Source organism: Bombus vosnesenskii, unplaced genomic scaffold (assembly GCF_011952255.1).
Source record: "Bombus vosnesenskii isolate JDL3184/JDL3185 unplaced genomic scaffold, Bvos_JDL3184-5_v1.1 scf7180000013302, whole genome shotgun sequence".
NCBI classification, from domain to species: domain Eukaryota; kingdom Metazoa; phylum Arthropoda; class Insecta; order Hymenoptera; family Apidae; genus Bombus; species Bombus vosnesenskii.
Window position 1 is genome coordinate 1,464,880 of NW_022882951.1, and position 25,154 is coordinate 1,490,033.

General features: G+C 40.4%; 1 protein-coding gene across 12 annotated transcripts in view; it reads right to left on the bottom strand.

The window, feature by feature from the left end:
* The window catches only part of LOC117234086 (protein sprint), a 155,467-nt gene that overhangs the window by 59,237 nt on the left and 71,076 nt on the right, over positions 1-25,154 (bottom strand). For 2 of the 12 annotated variants that reach the window (XM_033494965.1, XM_033494960.1), the window contains exon 1: positions 4,383-4,871. The exons of 6 other annotated variants lie outside the window; for them this stretch is intronic. In XM_033494965.1, the coding sequence (XP_033350856.1) occupies positions 4,383-4,447 (65 nt within the window). In that variant the 5' untranslated portion in view covers positions 4,448-4,871. Of the gene's footprint in view, positions 1-4,382; positions 4,872-19,931; positions 20,843-25,154 lie in introns of those variants that run through there. 4 more of the 12 variants (XM_033494966.1, XM_033494963.1, XM_033494962.1 and 1 more) reach the window with 4 other exon arrangements.

Genomic DNA, 25,154 nt, shown 5'->3' on the forward strand with positions numbered 1-25,154 from the left:
CGTAACATCAATTATACCTTCACGGAAAAGATTACTGCACAAATTACGTTCGTCCAACGACACGTCCCGCGACAAACTGAATCACGCTCGAGCGAATCACTATCGCGAGAATAGTCGCAAACAAAGTGTTTATCGCGCGAAAAACCGGGAATAATCGCGTTTATTGAGCACCAAGAACGTCCAATCAACCAGTCACGAGCATTGATCCCGGAGGCTGGCATGGAACTGCGGCCGCACCACCCACGACGACGTCCAACAGCCTCGACTCGTCGTTATCGAAACTGATAAGTGACACGAGCGACGTCATCCAGCGAAACGTTGGTCCTTAATTTATATATATATATATATTTATATAAAAATCAATGTCCCGATTGACTGATCGACGCATAACTTTTGAAAATATAAAATTCGCAAAGTATATTCCTGTCAGGACGTAAGCACTCGTCAAGAAGGGACGTTTCGAAATTCATTCACTAAGAGAATAAAAGGGGACAAAATGTTTTTCACGGTTTCTTCCATATCTCGAAACGTGTTTGAAAAATCTGTACAAGTGTTTTCAAAATTTCACCCCCAAAGGGGTAAAGGAAGGGGTAAAGGATAAGAGAGAAAAAAGGGCGAAGCTAAGAAATTAGAAAATGTTAAGTAAAACGATAAAGGACAGACTTTAAAAAGGAGAGAGAACGAAGATGATCCACTAGGAACAGGAAAAGAATCTTTCTAAAGTTTCTCAAACGTGTAAATTTTCTGCAGTCGTTGCCAAATTTAACGCGTGCAAACTAACCTCGTACGATGTTGCGTGTCATCGCTTGATACGTAGATGCAGCAACGAAGAAAATGTTTATTCTCGATGCAAGTACACGTATGCTGTTTCGTGTAGTTACACAATTCTCGCTAGAGAAGTTTTCACTTCTGTTAATAAGCACGAACGCGTCTAAATGCATTCTGTTAACAATTCTTTGTCCTTAGGGCTCTTTTAAGAACAATTCGAAAATCCAACAACGAACAAAGATGTTACTATGTCTAAGAAATTGGGAATTTTCCAGTCAACTTGGTAGTTTCTTTTTACAGGACAAAGAGGTAATTTTTAAGGGTTGAAGAGGTATTTTCTGCAAGTTTCTATTGGAGAGTGGTTGCAGAATTATTCCGGGGTGAGATGCAGGAGAATGGAGCAGACAGAGATCCCTTATCGGTCGTGATGTATAGCACAGAGATTGGGCGGGTGCTGGAGAAGATTTCTTTCGAAATCAATGGAGTTTCTAGCTGAACCGTGTGGATTGTAAAGTACCTCCTTCAGTGGCTTTTTTATTTTTATGCGCGATAGTATCATTGAGTTACACAGTCATGAATATAAGATTTGTTACGTGCGGTAGATTTATGAGTAATTGTTTCGTATTGTTCCCAAGTTGAGGAGTTTTGTTCTATTTCGGGTAATTTTATTGTCTAGAGAGACAATGCTGGAGGATACTCGAGGATGAGTCTTTTGTTTCCCTTTAAAAACAGTATTGCTCAGCTTATGGATGGTGATAAAGTAGAGCACATACTAGATCAAAGCGTTTCTTCTGTTAATTTCATTACATTATTTTATTCAATGACATATTGTTATTTCTTCATATTGTTCGTTCAATGCGTTGTCCTTTTACCGTAGGCAAAATATATGAACTTTTAATACGTGTAATATTTGTAACAACCATATACAGTCTATGCGTTGACAGCCGTTTTATGGATGTTCAAAAGAAGGTGAAATTCAGAGTTTGAACACAGAAGAAGGATCTTCGTCTAAAGCAGAATAGATAGAGCGAATAGAAGGTATGACACGTTAAAAATGTTTTCATCGTATTTAACAAAATGCATACATGTATCGACCTTTCACAGGTGGAAACAATTTATACAAGCAAAATTCTATTTAGATATATGAACTTGTACGAACAGATAAAACTACAAGCAAAGACGTCTATTCAAACAAAGTAAGTAGCTCCAGTTTCTGTCTCTTCTAGCCTTAATCCAATTCTGATTCTCCGGACAAACCTAATCCTTCCCCTACGAAGATTACAAACGGAAGCAAAATCAACAGAAACCAACAGAAGATACATTCGATAGAGTCCAATTTCTGTCGCATTGGGTCCCACTTTAATCAACGTCCAGCGTCCAGAACCTCATTGGGCGAATGTCGAACATACGACGAGATATCCACGCATCGTTCGATCAAACAGCACGAGTTACCTTTGCACGGGCATCCTCCTTTCACGACGAGGCGTTCGATAAGACGACCATGGCACACGGTTAACAAGCAGTCCGTTATCAGCGACGGCTGCAACCGGCTGACGGTGTCACCAGCCGGAAGATTATCGTGCACAAAGCCTGACAACGGAATCAGATAACTCTGACTGACACGATTCTCAACGAACGTATTGTAAGGTATTTTGTTTCGAGAGAATTCTATTATAATTCTGTATCGATATGTTAAAGCATTAGAGAACGGTATCGTTAAACTTGTAAAAGGAACAAATAATTTTATAATATAGAGAATAATACAGCTAGTCTTCTAGTTTTCTCGTTTCCTAGAAGAAGTTTGTATTAATAAGCTCTACAGTAAAAACTTGTTAAAGGAACGGGTGTATGTATATGTTTTTTTGTGATAAATAATTTTAATATAGAGAATAATACAGCTAGTCTTCTAATTTTCTAGTTTCCTAGAAGAAGTTTGTATTAATAAGCTCTACAGTAAAAAATTGTTAAAGAAACGGGTGTATGTATATGTTTTTTTGTGATAAAGCTGTCATTGGAGGTGTAAACAGAATAGAAAGATATCTTGGAAAAATAGTACGATATATTATATTTAGAAAAGCCGAATCACTGAGAAATAGCGAATGCTATGAAAATAACTTGTATAAAAATAATTTACTTCTTTTCGTATTAGATCTGTCACTGACTTGTTACATTCGCGCGAAGAATAAAATATTCTCAAAAACGAAGAAAACGGTTCGATTAACAAATTTAAAATATCGCTAGAAAATATTTCGACATACATATTCCGTTTAAAAAAATTTGCATCACTAAATTAATCAATACACTCTATATAAGATATTTATAAATAACTTGATGAAAATTGCAGGGAGAACAACGAATTCTCAAAGATTGTATTAATGTTCCGTATAAAATTATAGCAGTGAGAATAGGTATCCTTTTAACTGTTCAGTCGATTAATTAAAACTTGATTTATATAAAACGTTCATGTTATCATTAGCCACTATTTTTCTAAAGTGGCAAGTATATAGAAAACATAAGAAAAGGAAGGGTTTCACTGATTCACTCGACGAGATAAGCAACGATGTGACACGGAAACCACGCTAGACTTATCAATACACAACAAGAAATTCTGAACAGAGACACGGGGCTACGAAACGTTCTTCGTATTATTACGCAGGAGCTTCGTTGACATAAATTGGTGATATGACGCGCAGCCTTTTCCTACGGCGTCACTAAGATACGATTAATCTTTTTTATACAAAATGCTTGTAAAAAAAAGACTCTCTAAATTTATAAAGAAAATAAACAATTCTGAAACGTGCGGTTTAATATATCTTCGATGATATCCTTCGTAAGGTGCTTGTAAAAAATCTCATCTATCTTGTAAAAAAAGTTTGATACATCCTGTAAAACATTCCACATAAGATACTCGTAAAAAAAAAAGCCTCGTGAAATTCGTAGAGCGAATAAGAAAGTAAAGCTTTTTATGGGCTTCAATAAGATATAAGCTTTTAAAAGCATAGTTGATCGCACCCTCTGTAACATTTCACAGAATATAGTTGTACAGAATCTTATGAAATATGTAAAAAGGATAAAAAATTGCTCAGGGTTCGATCCCTTCTCTACGATATTCTGTATTAAATATTTATCAAATTTGTAAAGACGATAAAAAGTTGTCAAAGGTAGAGTTTGACATACTCTTTACAACACACCTACATTATCGGATATGTAAATAGATTAAAAAGATTATCGTATCATCTCAAACACTTCAACAAGTCCGACATCCATATTTCACTCGTTGAAACCTGCCAGTAGACGTAAGCTTGCAGTATTTCCATGGAACACTGCATTTCTTTTATCTCTAACTTTCTCTATCCATATGTTCCACAGATTTACCATACGCAAGACAAATTATGGCAGACTGTGGACATTCCGCACACGCGATCCTCCGTTTTGTTACTGGCAACACTTTTCCCTGTGGACATGGTTTGCATTCGCGGAAGACTTCCAAACAGAAAATCCCAACGATCACGATACGAATCAGGAAAACAACGATTAAAAATACAACTCCTTTCGTGTTCCTACATAATCACGATAAGACGACGTTCACGTTGACACTTTTCAGTCATCCTTACCAAGAACTCTGCCTGAGTACCCGATCACTCTTATCGACGACTACGCGACGTTGTCGCGAGACCATTGCCTCCTCCCGAATCTTGAATCACGCGACTGTGAAGTCACCGACGATCAACCTCTTTTTTTTTTCTCAATTTCCCTCTACCTCTCCCGTCGATTCGGTTTTTCCTGCTCTGGAACTTGTCTTCGATCGATAACACCGGCGCGATAGGCTTTTCTCGACTTTCACTTCCGGTGTCCACCACGTGTCCCACCACAACAGATTCGATTTTAAAAATACACTACAGAACGAGACACACTCGACAAACGCTTCTTTAGGAAGAAGGGAGAGGAGCAGTAGAGAAAGAAGAAAAAAAAAAGAAGGAAGGAGCACACGAGGGGACGCACAATCAACGGCGAGAGGCGCCGTGACGCCAGTCGGCGACGCACTGGCACCTGGCGTCCCGACAAGACGCACAAACGCGTACAGAAACGCAACTGTCCGCTAGTAGACACGAGACCGGTCTACTACCTACTAGCCGGTTACGAGAGACACGGTGGTGGGGTTAACGGTTAGGGGAGCTGCGCATGCGCATTAACGGATTCTGCTAGTTCATTCTAACCTTGCCATCGGCATCGATGCCTCCACCGGACCTGGTGGTAGGATGGTGGCAACCGAAAAATCGAGACGCGACCGCCGGAGAAAGTAATCATCCGGTTGGTTTTTTTTCGCCTTTTATGGGTCGTTGTGGGCCAGTCTTTGGATACGGAGAAAAAAGATTCGGGGAGGGTGGAGGGGTGGTAATGGTAGACTTTGTAAAGGAAGAAAGGTTTTGAAGAAGCGCAGGATAATTAGATAAATTGGAAATGATTATTGGAATGATCGTTGTATTTTACAGATAGAAGATTCTATTTTCTATATGGTTAGGGTTCAGAAGCTGTGTCAAGAACGGGTTCTTCGCTACAGCGAAGTGAAAGTAATTAGAAAAATTGAAAATAGGTGATGGGCTTCAAAGATAGAAGATTCTGTTTTACATGCGAGAAGCCACAGAGAGATGGTAATGTCAGCCGTATAGCGACAACTATACTTGATCAGAAATTGGGGAAATTTAGAAATTTTGTTGGTAAAATTCATTTACGTCCGTCAATTTTGCTAAACAAGCGAAAAATATTAAAAGTATCAAGTTGCCCTCGCTCGATGATCAGTAACTGAAAAGTTTCTGGTTAAGGGATGAGCCGGTTAATAAGTTCGTGACAATTAACCGGTGGATAGTTGAATTCGCTCGGTTTAATCGTTGCACCGTTTAGAGGAAACGTGGTCGTCGTGTGAGGTTAGGAATAGGAAACCGGTCCATCCTCCGCAAGTACAACCACCGAGCGTGATCGGCTGTTACGATCCATCGTAGCCTTAGATCTGTCCGCTCGTGCCGAGGTGTGGCTCAGGAAAACCATCGGTGGCTGCGGTATCGGCTTATGTAACAGGTTTTACGTGGCCGTGGCGTTTGACGACCACTGTAAAGTGCGAGCTTCGTGCCACGGATCCTTCCTTTTTCAATCACACCTGAATGCACGTGGTTAGCGTCGCGGTACGTGTAGTTGCGGTTTCGCCAGAACGGATCTGGTAATGATAGATAATGGCCAGAGAAAGGACAACCATTGTCTACTGGCTTCTGTTCTGCCGCGTCTTGCCGCGGATTGACGATGTTGCTGGATTATAGCGTATTTTCACCTTTCCTAGCAATTTTTGCGACTGCTAGAGACAATTTTGTCCGAGATATTTCTGATGGTTGCGACAGTTTGAAGTTTCTAAGGAAAGATTCGTACGTAACAACGATATATACAAGTAATTTTTATGAGTTTTGTCTTTTTAGAGAAATTGCTGATTACATGGAGCTAGGACTCGTAACTAGATTTGTACTTTGATTATGTTTACATTCCAAAAAGGTCTAGACCTATGTATAACTAGTAATTAGAATAAAAAAATTCATACAAATTGCTTGATTTTATTGTTACTACACGAAAATCGCTGGTTAAATCGAAGATCACGGAAGGACACAAAACTTTCGGTAAAATTTTCAGAAAAATGTCATTCGCGAAGATCAGACGGAAATGTTTCTCGATGGTAATTTGTCACGCCGGAAGCATTAAAAAATCGCTGCGATACGTTATTTATTAGGTAGCAGTCGGTCGACACCGGCTGATTATCTCGTGGTACAGCCACCATTTCCTCTTTAATGGCACGTACAGTTTTCCATGATTTACGACACGAAGAACTTCCGTGGAAGGAAGCTGTTCCAGCATGGGAATCGCAATTGGACCGTGGTTCGAGGCAATCGTTGCCTCGCATATCGTCTGCAGAGGAAATCGGACGCTGCGCTATATAATACTCGTGAAACTGACGTGGACGACTGCGTTTCTAGCTGCGCTTCACTCGTTTCTGCTCTTGAACGTGTAAAGCGCAATTGAAAAAGAGCCACCGAGTGAAAGTGGAAATGATTTGAAGATGCATCGATCAGGATGTACACGAGAGATTGGATACTCGATTAAATATATTTTCGCTTCATTCATTCGATTAATTTACTGCCTGTTTTCAATTTACTCCGGTCGATCGTTTAAATTGAAATTCCAGCATTATATAAATATTTTTTTTCCAAACATTTAATATTCTGTCTTCTCTACAGATTTTTATGAAATGTAAAGGTGGAAAATTGCATGGAATATACGTAGTGTAGAAGTACAGTGGTCGTTACAATATTTAGTAGATGAAACAACTTTCTATCTAGACTCCATCTTTTTATCAGAAAAATATGAATTTGTACTGTTAGACGTAATCCTGTTTTCCAACATTACGATGTGCTTCCATATCGGCTATCTTCTAAACTGCCTTTTGTTCGCCGCTATACTGTTACTCCGTACGATGATTATTTGTAAACGTAAACTGGTCATAATACAGACAGTACAAGCTGCTATTTCGCAGTTTAAGGAAGTGTAACAATCTTAAGTTGTTACTCGAATAATCAAGATTCTACTCTACGACTGATAAAGCGATCTCGTATATTTGACCAACGGTATAGATCCCCGCAATCCTTCTACAAAGGAACGAATCTTCCCAAACCAATACACCTAATCACAACCCGATACGATACGATATACCTTTCAAAGACACCCTCCCTCCAATCTCTAAAGAAGTCGACAATCCTCGTAAAGCTGAAAGAGGGACACAAGAGGTACGGTCGAAACATTGATTCCACGTGGATTCTTCAAGGACGGACTTACACAGATCACCGGGAAGCGATCCTCTGGAAAGGGGGGTGCAGTGGATTAAGCGAATGGCTGTAAAAGGGCCACGCAACGTTCGAAAAAACCGGGGGTGATAGTGGCGGAAGAGATTTGTGGCGGGTTGGTTTACCGCCGTGAAAGAACCATCGCCACTTTTCGTCTCTTCTTATGGAAAAAGCGATCGCGACTTACGACGTATGCGTATACGTGTAAGAGAAAAAGAAGAAGAAAGAGAAGAGGAAGAGACTTGGTTGAGAGAAGAAATACGAGCTCACGACTGGCGAGAAGAAACTTCGATCGTTTTCACGGAGAAAAAGTTTATTGTTCGCGTATCGTGAGCTGAAGGATGATCCTCGGACTACGATGGCGTATAGCGTTCCTGTGTTTGTTTTAGGGCGAAGCATTAAGCCCTGTGTGTGCTTCTAGTGGACGGCCAGGGTTAATGATTCTTGATGGAGGAAAAGGGCGAGGAAATTTGACGAGTGCAAAGAAGCTTTGAATTAAGGCGTTTAGTTCAGCTGTTTCGTCTGCGATGGGGCGCAGCGATGATGATTATACCGGTAGTGTTTCGTTGGAACCTTGTGATAAAATTTAACGACGTAACGCGTCCTACGATTATATCGTTGTAATCTTTTATTACTACTCATACGTATTATATCGTAATAATTTCTAATCGGAGAAGAATTAAAGTTTGATAAAATTGAACGAGGCAACGAACATAGAAATTTCAATTTTCGATGAAGTTGCGTAGGAACCTTGACAAGTGGACATTTTGGACACTGCTTTAATATATCTGCAAAATTTTGAATTCTAATTTCTAAGAAATTTAACCGTCGATACAAATATAGAAAATCTGTATGTTCGGTACTCAAAATATTTAGACGCGTAAACTCTGATCTATTAATCAAAAAATGCTTCTATATATCTTGCGAAAATTTCTAAAAATTCCAAGTATCGGAAACTAATTTCGTTCAAAGCCCATTTATTTCTATACGATTCGCATCTCGTATAGGACGCTATAAAAAAGCGATTTTCTTTCGACAGAAACGCGGTTCAGGTATCGTTCGATCTACCCTCGTTCAACCCTTACGCGGTAAGAAAAATCGGATCGTAAAAGTGGTTGTTAAATACAAGATTCAGCTTCATTCCTCGAGAATCGTGTAACGATCAAACAAGCAACACTCGTAAAAATCCCAATGGAAAACGATCGGAGAGAGAAAATACACGTTTCTCACCCTTCGTTCAGTGGTGGAACCTTGCACTTGGAAAATCATGGAAGTGGTCACGGGCTCAGGTGCACAGACCAGAATTTCTCGCTGGAACTTCCTAAAGTTTCTTCGGAAGTTGTCGGTTGCTTCATCGTACCTATATTTCATGAATTATGCCGAGTAACTCCGGCCAAAGATCGTATATTTCTTCTTTTGAAGATCCTGAAATATTTGACGTTGTTGAACGAAGTTAAGCTAGGGAAGTTTGGCGAAAGAAGTTCGCTTTTCTGGTAGATACTCGAGTTTAGCCTGTTGAGGATTGAATTTTATATATTGTAAAATATCGTTGATGCAAATTCGATGGTATAAAACGAAACGTTCGATAAAATTTGGTATAAACGTAAGAAATACATTTTCAGACGAAGAAATTGCTCGCTATCAGAGTTTTCAACGTAGTGTCTACTACTCCAACGAGTTCAATCGATTTCTACTTCCATCGCGAGATTTCTTCACAGATTCGACAATAATACTTGTAACGAAAGGTAACTACGGTTAATAATAAGAATAAAAATTCATGAAAACTTGTAGCGAATACTAAATTCTAATGAAAATAAATTTCCACGATATAGTCTTTGTACTTGATTAAAAAATATCCAATTAAATAAAAAACATCCGAAAATATCTACGCAACTTTTGAGAGACCATAAACGAAACTGCTCGTTTCCCCATGGTGAGTTCCTTCGGTCACAACGTAGCCCGGTTTTTCCGCTCTGAGAAGCGCGATTGTCCCCTCAGGGACGGCGCAAAAGGTTTCCGCGGGATGAGAATTATAATCGCGAGCCGAGTAATCACCTTTGCACCCTGTTTCACCTCCCGCTTGCCAGGCGGTCGAATATGCAAAATACTTTGTCGAGGTCGTAGTTTTCTAAACAATTTGGGAAACTGGCGAGGCCAGACACTCTGGGTACAATTGAAACGAGACGTTCCAGTAATGAATTATGTCCCTCTAAAGGGGGTGAGAAGGGGTTCCAGGACATGGAGAAAGGTTTGAATAGCGCATAGGCGGAAGGGGTGGAAGCGTGAATTGGGATTAATTCTTGGGGTTGGATGAATGAACGACGGCTTCGAGGATTGCCGCAGGTTAATGTTAATTGTCGAGCATAAAGTGCTTGCTGTTTGTCGTTCCATTCGCTACTCGATAATAGCCCTTTGCACGATCGTATCCTTTATTTCGCTTTTGTTGCGTGCTGTTCTGGTTTTTTAGAAAATTACGTGGAACTTTCTGTTGGATCGAGCCACTATTCGTTTCTTGAAAATCTGACGAATAAAATTGTATCTAACGATTTATGCAAACTATCGGTACCTTTTTAAGGTAATCAATTATTAGAGTTGTTCTTGCAAATTTTTTGAGGTAGAAATAAAAAACAAATCGTAGTGCAATTTGTATAGGTATTTTTCAATCCCAGTTGGCCCCGAATACAAAACATATTTACGGCACAGACGAACAAACAATTCCTATTTCTCTGTATCCCATGGTGGATTAAATAAAACGAAATATGCGTTATGCGGCGGATAAAACGCACGGGATGAATATTTTTGCATACGTAACACGGAGAATTTACATTATCCTCGAATAAAATAGTTCAGCTGCGGAAACTCTCAGGAACGAGTTCTATTTTCTGGCTCTCGGTTTATTGAACCAAAAGTGTGATTCATAAGTGGCCTGGAAGGAAGACGAAAAATAAGAAAAACGAGGCGTCGAACCTTCCGCCTGTAAATAAACGAGAGACCATGGCGGCTGCACTCGAAAAGAAATCAACACGAAACAATTTGCACCTTGTAATCGTGGTAACGGTGTTGGTAATTAGCGTGCCTTCTTATGCACCGGAGGAAACGTTCCGTTGCAGTACGAAACGGTCATTTACAACCGAGTGTCTGCAATTCAATAATTTTCTCCGGATGGTTTAACACACTCTGTGCTTTTGTTTCAACCGTTTCGAAACGTTTCCTGATTTTACCTCGCTATCGAGACAGTCTCTGCACGTGGAACATCGGTCGGCGTAGTCGTTTTTCGACAATTTTTCCTTCCTCCAGTAAATTACCCATGTAAAACGACAGACCTCGCTATTATCAACGTCACATTCGTCGATAAGAAACATATTAAAATATAGCACGGAAGAACGTATTAATAAAAATATTTCAACCATTCCAATAACATCGAGCGAAACTAATTTTCATTTTCTTGCTTCCAATCTGTTCTTCTCGCGGAAAATCATCCATGGCCCAATCTCAGTTGGTATCGAGCGAGAAATTCTCTACCAGACAAACGGTGCAATTTTCATCAGAATATTAAAACGACATAATTTTCAAGGAGCAACAGGATTCGAAGGATGATCGACGAGCATGGCACGCAATCGGAAGCCAATCACCCGAGCCACGGCCAGCTACTCCATGATAAATGCCGAGCTTCATCGTTCAACCCGGCGACAATTGGCAGCGGTGGACGACTTCGTCTAGCTTCCTCCGCTTATATCAGCGCGCCCGTATCCGTCGAACAATTTGTTGTCTGCCAGCCAGGCCATTTTCCATCGCTCCACCCTCTTATCCGTCATATCTGAAGCTTCGTCTCTGTCAAATTCCGTGCTCTCGAGCGACCGCAGACTTTCGTAGCACAGTGAAACAGAGGGAGTAGAATCCCGTTTCCCGGAAATCACGTCACGTACGCGCTGGTCCCAGCCTTTCGCGTCTCTTTTGATTGCTTTTTGAATCGGAATGCTGATGTTCCTTCGTGTACCGAAGATGGAACACGTTAGTTACTTCGCTTCTTCGTGGGGTTCATTTCTGGAATTATGAAGCGGTTTCGGTGCTACAGACGTATTTCACGAATAGTCGAGGATTATTTATTAGCGTTAATCGATTGGTAGTTTTGAAATTGCAAAAGTTTGTTTCAGCTCGTTGAGGTTTGAGAGCGATGGAGCCAAATTCTTGATAATCGAAATCAAGGAATCTTCAGGAAATGGAATTCATCAGTTTGACCTCCGGGCATGTAACTCTGATTATTCGTACAAGAGCCAATCCATCAAACCCGATCAAACCCGATCAAACTCGATCAAACCTAACTAATATTAAAATCAGGAAATCTTCAGAAATGCTATTAAATTAGCTTCCAAATGTGTATAGCCAAGCTCAAAAGACTACGTATTGCTTTCCGTAATCCCAAATTGTCTACAACGTCCTCAAACTTTCTGAAACTTCCCAAACCAGAGTATAAAATTCTATCTCACGGACAAAAATCCTGGGTAACGACACAACTTCTGGTATCCGTAGAACGTTTGTCCAACCGTATCAGAATAAGCATTTCGAACGGTCGTACACACTCGCAAACACCCTCGGAGCGTGGATGGTGCTTCTAGGGGCAGGTAGCGGCGCGCTGCGTTTCTGGAATAATTTAATTAGTAAGCGTACGAAGTGAAGTGCCAAGTCTTATCCCGTGGGCTTAATAGCTGGCTCTTCCCCGCTTCTGACTTCGCCTCCCGCGGGACGTACCTTTGCCCGGGAACTCGTCTGCGTTAGAAACACGCACCACGAATCCCCCGTAGGTCGAACGAGATCATGAAACCGGGACCTAGCATCTTGCTAGCCACCCGAGGACGTCGTTTAATGAATTAATTAAGCATTATTTTGTTTAACTGCGAGACCTGCTGACAGTTCGTCTTTCTCATCGGCAAATGGTCGCACGTTTTACGACCGTTTCATTGGGGGCTCTGTTTTATGGCTCCTTCATGATATTCGTTCTTTCGGTGATCTTTTATCTTCTTTTCTTGGGATTTGTTGCTCTCGTTAAATACTGCGACTTCCTGTATCTGTAGATAATTACTGTGATTTGTTGTGAAGTACGCGTGATTGTAATAAACAACGATACGTAAATTGCAACTTCTACATCGAACATTTTCGGCATTTTTTTTAAATTCTAACGCTGCGATCGTGACACTCGTATCGTGCAGTATGCCATACAAAACGCTTTGTATAACGTATACAGTGGCAACGAAAAATACACACCGTTTTCTCCAACAAAGTATTTATTCTTTTATTAGATTTTACACTCCATTTTCATCAAATATCAATAATCATACGTAGCGTCGTTAGTATCAAATTTTTGTAATCGTTTGAAAATACGAGATTTATTACAGTTGGATCTAATTAACCATTATACCATAAAGTATGAACGCAGTGATGTACAAATACGTTTTATGGCCACTACTTGGTACATTTAGAATAAGTTTTCTCAAGTGTTATACATATTTTGTAATCTTACTCTGTAAAAATATTACAATTCTGATCATTTTCTTGATGCTTTGTATCAATTGTCTCGCTCGGTATGAAGCTAACGAATGCTCTAACAACATCTATGAGTAGAAGCGTAATATGCTCTATTATCGAACGACAACGTTCGTCGAGTAGGAAAAAGAAATCCGAGAGGTTTCACTTGGACGAAATCGCGCAGAGATTCTTTTGCAACGCCGTCAATTTGGTAGTTCCAGCGATTTTCTGGTTTCTGGCGGTACACCCTCGCCGTTTCCGGCGATTCTACAACAGTGGGAGCAGGAAGAGAACTTTTATATCGCAGCAAATTGCTCGAGGCCAGTCGTTCTTCTTCCCCCGCTGTCCGATGGTTACTTTTTAATTAAAAGTTTCGCCTTTAAAGCCACGGCCAGACGAGACCCCAGTCGGCAAAGGGACAAATTGCATCGGGTTGTATCCGCGTGCGTACGCTCGCTGTCGCGCGACACCGAACCGCGAGACAATCGAATGGAAAACAAGTCGAGCACGCATCGAACGACTGCACGTGAAAGCTTTCCTTTGTCACTGCTCGTCCGCGGCTGTATGCGAAACGTAATGGCGAAGTAAATGAATTTTTTTAAACGTCGCGTCGGGAATAGATTTTGTTTCTTCCTTTTCTTTCCTTTTAATACGAGTCGTCGACTAATATCACACGATAATATTAATCTACACTTCGTAGAGATTATGAAACTATTTAAATCGTCGATCATTCGTTATACTCATAAATCACGGTGTTAACATATAGATTTACAGATATAGATGATAATACAGACCATAAGGACAGATGTAAGTAGTTGTATGCACAGTTGATAGAGTTTAGATTATGTCACGATTGTTGTTCTGTCTTGTTGAAGTAACTACTTGAAGAAAAACTCTACATCCTTATTTACGTATATATGTGACCTGGTGTTTGCTATTATGCAGAAATATTCTAAATAAGAAGCGGTGTATATTATTGTATCCTTGAATATACATTATGTTTTGAGTTGCAAGGTCTAACAACAAAGGAACTAATAAACAGATTTCTATTTATGTTTCCTGTAGCCTCTAGCTCAAGCTATAAAGTTAGCTTCTTTGGTGATGTCCTTTTGCTATAAAAATATGAACGTGCCCCCTATCATTCCATTGTCTAGTAACACTAAGAGAATAAAGATCTGAATCAGCATAAACTTATACCTTTAATTAATTCAATATACTTTTCTATTGCAAATTCATCCACTCGTTCCTCAATCAGTCAACCTCAACCTCAACCTCAACATGTCGTTCTGTTATTTTCTACGTATTTTGTTTATGTTTAAGTTCGTGTTTTATGCAAACTCTGTAAATGGAACCTCGATAGACAAACGGAAATAAAATATTTATACAGGGTAGTTGGTAACTGGTGGTACAAGCGGAAAGGGGGTGATTCTACGCGAAAAAAGAAATCGAAAATATAGAATAAAAATATAGAATAAAAAAAAAATCACCCCCTTTCCGCTTGTACCTCCAGTTACCAACCACCCTGTATATATAGATAAATCAAAAGATATGCAGCGATCTTCATCTTTAGCGCTAACTATATTCGAGATCACTATTCTGCATAGAATATAGAGTATTAGTAAATTAAAATTACAAGAAGGTAATGTAACAATGTTAGAGTAGTAGTACAGTGTTATAAGAGCAAGGCAATTGTACAATAGCAGATTAGTACTAGCACGATAATAGTAAAGTAGTACTATCGTAGCAATAGTACTACGACAATAGTAAAGTGGTACTATAATAGTAATAGACCAACATTAAACCACTGAATTACAGTTAATATACCACATCATGGTAACCATTCCTCGTGCTTCATCTTGCGTCCACTGCATGTGAACCGCTAGATGCCTAAGTGTCACAGTACACCCACTATTCCATTACGCTCATTCATCGCATTCCACGGTCCCTTTATCTCTCTCCAGCAATTCCAATTCAATCTCCTGTCTACGTAACAGTCTCACGAATAGAACTATCTAAAAACTGCAAACCCATTCTTTTTTCCTTCGCCTCTATATATCTACGCAGCCACAGTCTCCTTTAATTCTCTCGTAATCCCTGGTATCATCTTATCTTCTCCATTAAACACGTCGGGCTACGCACACATATACGCGTTATCTTTGCACGGAAAAGATCCAGTTAGCCACCATCTCAGCCCGCTGAACTTTTGCAACAAGAAGAGTACTAGAAGCAGCATTAAAGGACCATTAAGAAAATTAGAAAAAAATTAATTTTAAAGGATTACTCGTTTCTTTGTTCTGCAAACTAATTGTCACTGGGAAATTCGGATACATCTACGGGGTGTCTCGTGTAACTAGATGGATTATAGGTTTAAAACGATAGAGAATAGTAGAATAGCGGAGCAATTAATTAGGAAATGTAATGACAAAAATTGTGAGAAAAATGTCTCGACCAGCTGAGAACAAAGAGAATAAAGTTAACAGGAAATTCGATACAAGTAATAACTAAGGATAAAAGAATTAATTTTTAATTTTCTATTAATAATCTATAGACGCTAGAGTCCGGATTTTATCCACACAAAGGTCCATTCTTTTTGCTTGCCCCTCAACGAGAACACGTTTTAGTTAAATCAAGGGAAGAGGAGATCGAAGGAAGTCTTGTTTGGACCCACTACCAAAGGACGAGCAACAGCAAAAAAAGGACGGTCTGAACGATACTCTTCTGCGACTGGTCGACAAGAAGGGGCCCGTCTTCCTTTTACGACGTGGCTCCGCTCGGCGACACGCGGCCATTAACATATTCTTCATCCTGCGACAGAAGCTCTCACGGAGCTTCTTGTCAACCGATTTCGAGAATGGAACGTCCGGGTTCTTTGTGCGTGTTCCGTGCACTGGTTCGGCGATCGGTGGCGACCATTTTTGGCGAACGATCGGTAGAAGAATGGGTAGAAGGTGTACCACGTGGGAGGACGTTGAATTTATTGGATCTCGATATTGCTAAACTTTCTCTACCGAATCGTAGAAACTCTCACGGAACGAACGTGTTAAACGGAAATTTTCGTACAGAGTGAAATTACAACTTGGCTAACTAGGAAACCAAACGGAATAAAAACAAGAAGAGAACAAAACCGCGAAATAGACTTCTTCCAAAGAGGAGCCTGCTCGAAATCAGTGGTAATCACCCACGCGAGGATCCAAAACGAGCTGTACACACGTACACACACAGAGTACCGCGATTTGAAAACAACGGGTGCACAGCATCCCGAAGCAACAGCCTGGTAATTGCGTTCACGAAACCGCGAACAGGCAAGAACATCGGCGAGAACGGTCGTTTGTCAGTGGCAAATAGAACAGTTGATCTCATCGAGGCCCTCTAACGAGGCCTCGTTATTGCAGTTCGCGTGCACACGCGTCGATCTTTCGACCAAGCGTTTTCGATCGCCTAATTAAAACGAACTTCTCGTTTCGAGACTTAATCTCTACCACTGAGAACCAATAAAGGGCAAACGGAATCGTTCCTTCCCTTTCCATTCTCTTCTTTTCTTTTTTCCGTTAGTCTCTTTTCCTCTGATTCGCGAGGAACGCGATCGATCGCAAACGCCGCCGGATGTCCGACATCCGGGGACAATTTATATCGACGATAAATTCCTACCCTCTTTCATTAGTGGCCTTTGCACGCCAGATTTACAGCTATCTCTCGCGCTATGAACAGTGTTCCGTGTTTCGCGGTCGATCGTATTTTTCGCCAGCCATTTTAACTGTACCTGCAGGGGACGAAGGCGCGGGAGGTGACAGTTTCGGTTGATTCGAATTAGTTTCGTCGTTAGCGATAGCGATAATTAACGGCGAGCGGTCGAAACGTTGCAATTCGAAGAATTTCTCTGATGTTTTGCTATGGAGGATATACCTCGACTCTTTTGTCATGATATTTTAGGAGAGGAAGGACACGCACGTGTCTAGTAGATAGGAATTTCGATTTGATTAGAGTTAGTTCCTGATTAAAAACTAGTGGGAGCGATTGAAACGAGACGAAAGATACATTTCAATCAATACGACGACGCTTTGGAAACTGGACGTATCTGCGATTCGTAGAATAATATTGGAAATTCTGCTAATCGACTGTAATTGTAGAATACCAAAAACCAAGAAGCTTGGAAAATTTCAGAAAAATTTCAAGATAGGGAAACTGAAAGGTATATTGAAATTCACGAAGAAGGTGCCATTTCGTTTCACAGAGAAATCAGCAACTGACTGTACAATCGATATAGACGTCGTAAAAGCAGACTTCCAAAAAGAAGCGCGAAGAATGTGCACCGCGGCAATTTCAGCGACACTCCGGGTGTAGCCCGTTCGACTTTCCATGCTGAAACTTCTCTCCATTTTCGGCGCGTGCGGCTCGATTTATCACCGTTGAGTTAAATTTCGATCGACCTCTATAACCGTGAACTTGCGATCGCGCCAAGACTCGACGCCTCGCGCCATTCAATTTAAATCCTCGTCCGATCAACTCCAACCTCGATGCTCCTCTATAAACGGAGGGATACACGTCTACGTATATATCGTCGATATCGTCAGACAACATCTGTGACAGCCAGAACGAGCTTCAAGCTCGATCTGTTATCGCCTTGGTAGGCTATGATCCGCCCTCTTACGTGAAAGTTGTAAAAGAGACGAAGAAAACAGATTGCGATGGCGCGTGTGGATGTTTATTGAAATATAAAGGATTTATGTCTCTCTCTCTTTCTTTTTCTTTCTCTTCGTAATAAGTTTGCGTGACGACGGAGTTTCAGGTTTTGAATTTAGAGATGTTTGCTATGGATAGCTGAGAAGGGTGAGAGCTAAAGATTTTCACTGACGCGAGATAAAAATCGTGGATAAATTAATTTTTCTGTGAATAATTTTGGAAACAGAACATTTTTACTTTCTCATTAAAGGATATTCAAAATCGACCAATATTACAACCTGTTTTCTATTGTAGTAATTTCAAATAAATATGAATATCTAGATGGAACTTTAGACAGAAAGAAGCTGAGAGTGGGTGAAAAAATCTTTGAGAAAAAGAAGACGTATTTAAATGGGACTGTAATTGATTTTTAATATTTTTTAAAAGATCATTAATATTTTCTTGGAAACATAGAGCGCGTATTTAGAAGGGAATAAATCAACGAGAAATAGAAATACGATGCTTGGATGTTTGGAGAAGAGTTGGGAAATACAGATGCAACTTCGATCGACGTTTCTCCCAATGACAGACGATATTCAAATGAGACATTCGATGCAAACTGAACAAGATCAAAAGGGAATTGAATCGAATGCTAAGATTTAACTCTTCTGGATCTGGTACTATGGAGATACATGAAACGTCTAGTTTGTGCCTCTTGAGATTCAAGATCTCTCATTGTATTGAAATGGCGGACAGATCCTTGACAGATTTATCACTTATTTCTGTGTCACTACGAGTGTCGTTTCAATCACAGAATCGTGTTACTATTTTATCATCTCGTAGATCACCAATTAACAAAACAAACAATATTTGGTTCGCGATATGATTACAAGAAATTGCAGAAATCTGAAATAATGGAATTAATTAGTCTTTTAAATTGAAAAATTCTGTTAAAAAACTATATGTACGACTAAATCTTGGTTTTAAAAAACGATATTTTATATGTAACAATTTAATAACGTATTCGAGATTTTCTCTTCTACACAAGAAATTTAATAACTTCTTGTTCGATTGAAGATTCAAATATGCAGCGGAAGATTCGTACGTCTCTATCGGATTTCCTTGAGAAAATTTTCTCAAGAAAATTCACCGACGAAGACTCTACACCACCGAGCTACCTTCCTCCCTTATCCTTCTGAATTATTCTGGAGAGTAATCGGAGGAAATGAAATCTACCAGCTCCAGTTACCAACGTCAGAAGTTCGTATTAATTATGACTCGTAATTGTCAATCGACGTTCTGTTGGTTTCTACGAGCACTAGGGGCAGTTGGGAAAGGGCTGAGATAAGTCATGAATCTCCATTAATAGAAGAGAGATTTTGAAGTGAAATTTCACATTAATATACCAGAAACTTAGTCAAGTCGACCATATTAATTTCTATGTCAAACGAACGAAAACGATTCATCAAGCACGAACGAAAATAAGTATAAAAATATCGTCGATATTATCGGTATATAATCTAACATTTTACGTTCGTAATATTCTTACGTGGGAAGTTCAAGAAAGTTCAGCGTCTCTTACGTAATTCCATAACCTTCAGCTACAACCTTTAACTTTAACCTTTATCTTTTTAATCTTATCGATACTCGAGGGACTATAATCATGTACTATACAGAGTGTTCTAAATTCTTCCAGCCAAACCTTCGCAAAAATCGCGGTAATAAAACAAAAATTCGCAAAGTCTTACCTAATGGTATTTGGTCGTCCGAAAAGTGTCTTTCTCTTACAGACACGTCTTTTACAACGACGCATCTTCATACAAACATGAAACCTAATCTATCGAACTTTGTAATCTTTATCTTGATAAAACAAAATGGATCATACGTAATTCGATAAAATAATATAAAACGGAAAATGTTGTGCATCCACTATTTCCTTATAAAACGAAAGAAACTTTTCGGACCATCTAACATATAGTTAAGAGATAAATTCAATTATATTCCATATATGAAAATTTCGAGAAGTCCGGTTTAACGTAATACCATAAAACGTAAAAACATCACCCCACCTTCTCAAAAATGCCCAACGTTCCTTCGACTCACCTGAGAATATGTTGATTGGTAGACTGCAGCAGGATCGTAGTATACTTGGTGATCAGCATTTTTCCTCTCGCAAATGCCTCGAGGAAATCCACTAGCCGAATCGTTAGAAGTAAAACCGAGCTAATTCGCGTACAGCCGTGTAACACGAAGCTGCGATAGTCTCCGCGCGACAACGACGACAGTCGAAAGAGGGGTCTCGCACTCGTTTCGCATAAATCGCGGTCTAGGAAAATCGAGCAAAGCGAATGAAGAGCCCGTGGATGCCGCGGAAATTCTTCCGGCTATATTTAACGTTTCCAGCAGGCACAAAGCGATCCGGCTGCATCCTTCTTTTCTCCTTCTTTTCGAGGTTCCAGCGAAAACCTTGACGTCATTCGGCCGTCGATCTTGCCCGTGGTCAAGTCACCGGTTTCGCGCCTCCTCCGCAACGATCGTCGCTGTGTTTGCTTCGGCTTTCGCTTTGTTTGTGCTGCACGTCGTCGACGAGGCGTGGTTTCGAGGCTGAGTGAGTTGCCGGATTGATTGGGTGTCTGCTTTTGGCGAGGGTGTTGATTCAAATCGCGTCACTTCGTGGTCTCTCGCGTTTCCTTTCGAGAATACGTGCACAAGTGTTTGTGCGATTGATTGGAAGTTTTGCTAGCTTCGCAAATATTGAAGTTACGATCGGTGCTTATTTTAAGTATGATTAATGTGGCTTCTTGGCGATGAAATATCGTTCCACTCGATCGATGCGTTCATAACGCTGATTAGAATTTCCGTAGAAATATTACCGATATACGATCGATGTTAATTTCAACTGTAATTTCCGTCATTTATCGGTGATTCGATAAAACATCTTTTTAATAAATTGTTTAAACATTCTACCAGTGTTTGTGGTAATTGAAATTTTTATCGGAAGGTTGGAATTACGATTAGTGATCGTTTTGGATACGATCGATACTCGATCGATAGTGGTTCGACGTATATTTGCCGCTTCAATTGATTATTTATAGCATTGATTGAAATCTTCGTAGAAGTATCGAAGTCACGGTCAATGTTAATTATAAGTATGATCAACGTCGACCGTTGGGAATTCGGCGAAACACTCCTTTTAGCTCGAAGCTTTGCGCTTTATGATTTCATTTCTAGAAAGTTAATAACTTCGTTGAGAAATCTGCAGCTTGGTAAGTTTTAACATAGGAACCTTGTTCGCGATTAATATCTACGCTTCGTTATCTTCGCAATATTTATTAACTTGCCTTAAACTGCTATCGATCTATTCCTTTCCTTAAAACAGGTTACTTTTCACAGCATCCGTAGCAACAGATCTTGATTCGAGCAATCTTACCTTCTAAATTAAACTTCCTGTATAATCAACTTACAAAGTTGTTCTTTACGCGAGAACAAGATCCTCACGATTACTCGCAACACCCACTTTAATCATTAAATTTATTCAGAAAGATAAGTCATTTGACGTAAATCTCATCTTCTGACCAAGCTTCCTCTTCCTCGTCAATTTCAACTTCTTACTCTCCTCTTTCTCACCAATTCTTCAAAACTTTTCGTATCCACGACGATTACGTCGAAGTCTTGAAAAGTCAATTTTTTCAGTTCCTCCAGTTTCCACCTTCGACCCAGAGCGATAGTGAACGTAACAATCACGTCTCTGTCAACCGTGTTCGACCGAAACACGCAGCTGTCGCAAGAAAGAAGCTTCGAGTCAGGTGTGCTGTACCCTCTTTACTCTCTAACTGTCCAGGTCGAGAAGCTCGCGAACGGGTCCCAAGGTTTTGCCTCGTGTTTACCAGCCTGACAGATAGCGACAGGTGCAACGATCACAGATTGGCTTTCTTCGTTCGAGAACGGACACCATGGCGCCGTTTCGATTCTATTCTCGCGTGTCGTCCTTAGAGTTTCAGCTAAAACATCGTCGAATCTTGGTTGACGTTGGTCAGCGTTGTTGCACGACTTTTCCTTCGATTTAGTCGCGTTTATTCGTTGGAGATAGGATTTTCACTGTGATTTATTCTCGCTCAACTATTAATCGAGTTTGATATCGCGTCTCCAACAGAATCTTCAGCTCTAGTTTTATTCTTCAGCGCCACTAAGTCGTCGAAATTTTCGTGAAGTAGTTGGCAATGCTACATGATTTATTCTCTGATTTATGTCTCGTTCATTCAACTTCGAAATTTTCACGCGATCTCGAATTTCTTGAATTTACGTAGTCCTTTTGATATCCGCCATCTGATGCAGCTTGTCGATCTCGAAGTTAGACTCTGTTTTCATATTTTCGGTGTATTCATCAAAATCGTCGATTTTCCCCTCATTGACGTTGGTCAACGACCTTTCAAATGTCTTCAGTGGTTTTCTTTCGCATCGACGATGTCACGCAATATATTCTTGAATTTACTTTCATACATACACCATCTACTCTACCATACTCTCGATCCTCCATTCGATCGTGAATTTCGATTTTCCTGTTAAACGTTCAGCGAGTAAACGCTTCTTAGCGTCTCGCCAAAGTACCGTGGTGCGTTGCTTGACGTTGGTCAGGGATCCCACGACTTGCCCTTCGATTTATCCTCGTTTATCCACCGATCGAGCTTCGCGTCGAGTCTGCCGTGCGATCTTGAAAGATCGGTCAACGTTCCTGCGACCTTGTCGGCCTCGAGGTCCGGTCGATTATTCTTTATTGCGACTCGTCGAACGATCGAGGGCCGCGCCACCGTTTCTGGAATACGATTTCGTGGAAATCGTGTTGTCGATCGAGTCGAATCACCAATGGTCGTGTATTTTTAGCGCCACTCTGCCAGAGATCGCGACGGTCAACTTGTTCAATGATGCAGAGAATCACGGGACTCTGTGAGATTCCGAAACGTAACACGATCGACTTGCCTCGTTCAGGGAATTGATTCTGTCTAAGACGTTCAGTGTATTCTCAACTGCATTCCGTTTTGAAGCTCGTATCGATTATTAGATTGTCTGCTGATCAGTAACTTCTTTGAATCTTGTAATTGAAGATGACAATTTTAAATAAATTTATATATTTTAAATCTTGCAAGTTTATAAGTAAAATACGATAATGTATTTTTGGTTGACCATTGCTTCGATGAATTATTCGAGTTTTTTGATCTTCTAAGATTTATTTACCAATAGCTTGACTTTTCGTCGTACGATCTTTTCTGCTACGCTACGCGTCGACATTCTTAGATTTTCCAAGACGAAGTTGGCTTAGATTGCACAGGAAGATCCTGATTATTCTAGCGATTCTCGGCTCGGTCGTTTGGGATTCAGGGTTTGACAAGGAGGTCAGCTTGATCAACTCGTTGTCTCAGAGAATCATAGCGATGTTACGCATCTATGCACCGAGATCTTGATTATTAAACGAGACCAATTTAGTAGACGCGGCAGAAGTGTCTTCTTTGTTTCATAAAATCGTCTGAATGGAGTTCTGTTCCAGGAAATCATTGAGCCGTAACGGAGGATCGCAAGCGCGCGTGCCACGTTAAAAACAAAATTCCGAAAATTTTAGCAGTCCGAAAGTAATCGTAGGACACGTGCGTTGTAACGTTACGCGGAAGTCGATCACCAAAGATTCCAATTATTCGAATAATTCAGTCCAATCAAGTTACTCGACGTTGGAAAGATCGTACAAACGTGCGTTAAATTGTCACAGAAACCTCGATCCTCTAGAATTCGTATTATTCGTAGAATTCACTAGAAAGCAGTTATCAGTAACGTCAAATAATTTCAAACATTCGCGTTAAATTGTTACAAAGGCCTTGGCCTGGAATTCATATCGGAAAATCCAGCTGAGAAGAGAGTCACTGGAAAAATATTATATAATTTGAAAACCGCAGTTATTAAATTGCAGTAAAGTCCTTGATCGCGTAGAATTCGCATTGTTTGAAAAAATTTAGTTGCACGAAAGTCAGGAGAAATGTCAAGTAGCTTCAAACATCTACTAAATTATTATTAAATTCTGTATATCAAATTGTCAGAGACCTCGGTTAAAATTTGGATTATTTAAAAAATCCAGCTGCTGCGAATAATTGCAAGCACCAATTATATAGTGTTAAGATCAATTAAAAATTGGAACGTTCGTGATTTTCTTCAAATACTTCCAATACTCGATCACTCGATTAATCACCTGTTTGTCGGTCACGTATCGTTCATTCGAAGCTCTCCGTATCTCGGTTCACCAATGCCGTATTCACATCGTAAATCACACTAAAAGGAGGAAGAATCTACACTCAAGAAGAATATTAAAAAAAGAGAGATATTCGGTCGCAACGATTGGTCTATCGATCGTCCGCTTACACTCACAAATTGGTAACTCAAAGTTCACCAATATATCTTATATCGTACATAATACCGTAGAAAAAACAGTCTGCGTTGAAGAAGAACAGCGAAGAAGCAATTAAAAATGATTCACGAATCTCGACGATCGATCATCTACTCTTGAAACTCACATATTGGCCATTCAAGGTTCACCAAATGTCAGTTCACCGGTCACCATATCCGATGTCATGTATCACCACATCAAGAAGAAACAGTCTATGTTGAAGAAAAGTAGCAAAGAAGCCGATCAATGCCAAAATAGTTGACAGATCTGGATGAGCGAGCACAATGATCCGAGGTCTCTGTTGAAGAACAAGGTACTCGCGTGTCAGAGACACTGGCAGGTGGTAGCAAACCGCCTTAAGTAGCATCGACAGGAGCGTGGCTGGTGCCAGTCCTTGTCTGCCAGTTCATTCGGAAGTGATCTGCTCAATAAGCGTCGCTCTGAGGCGCGTTTAATCGGTGTCAACGAAGGACAGGCGAACGATAAACAGTCTTGCGGTGGTTATATCGATGACGTCGCTTCTAGAAACTCCTCCGAGTGCACTTACTTCTCTGTTAACTACACGATCCTCTATCAGAAACGTTTCTCCTCGAGCGTTTCTCTTCCTCGACGAATTTATCAAATTTATCGGCGAATCTCGAAAGAATCGAACCTTTCGGTGACCTCTTCCGGTATCTTGCCCTTCTATCCGAACTCTGAACTCTGTTCGTGGATCGTTCGTGAACTATAGCAAGGTTCGAAGGATCGGAGGCTGGATCACGAGACGAATCGCGTTATCGATCCCTGAGAATCGACAATGGCGACGAGGGGGGATCGGTTGCAGAGCGGAGGAAGCGGATCGAGGGATTTTCGCGAGACCCCAGGTAAATTGAGCTCAGCGTCCACTCTGCTTCGCGTCT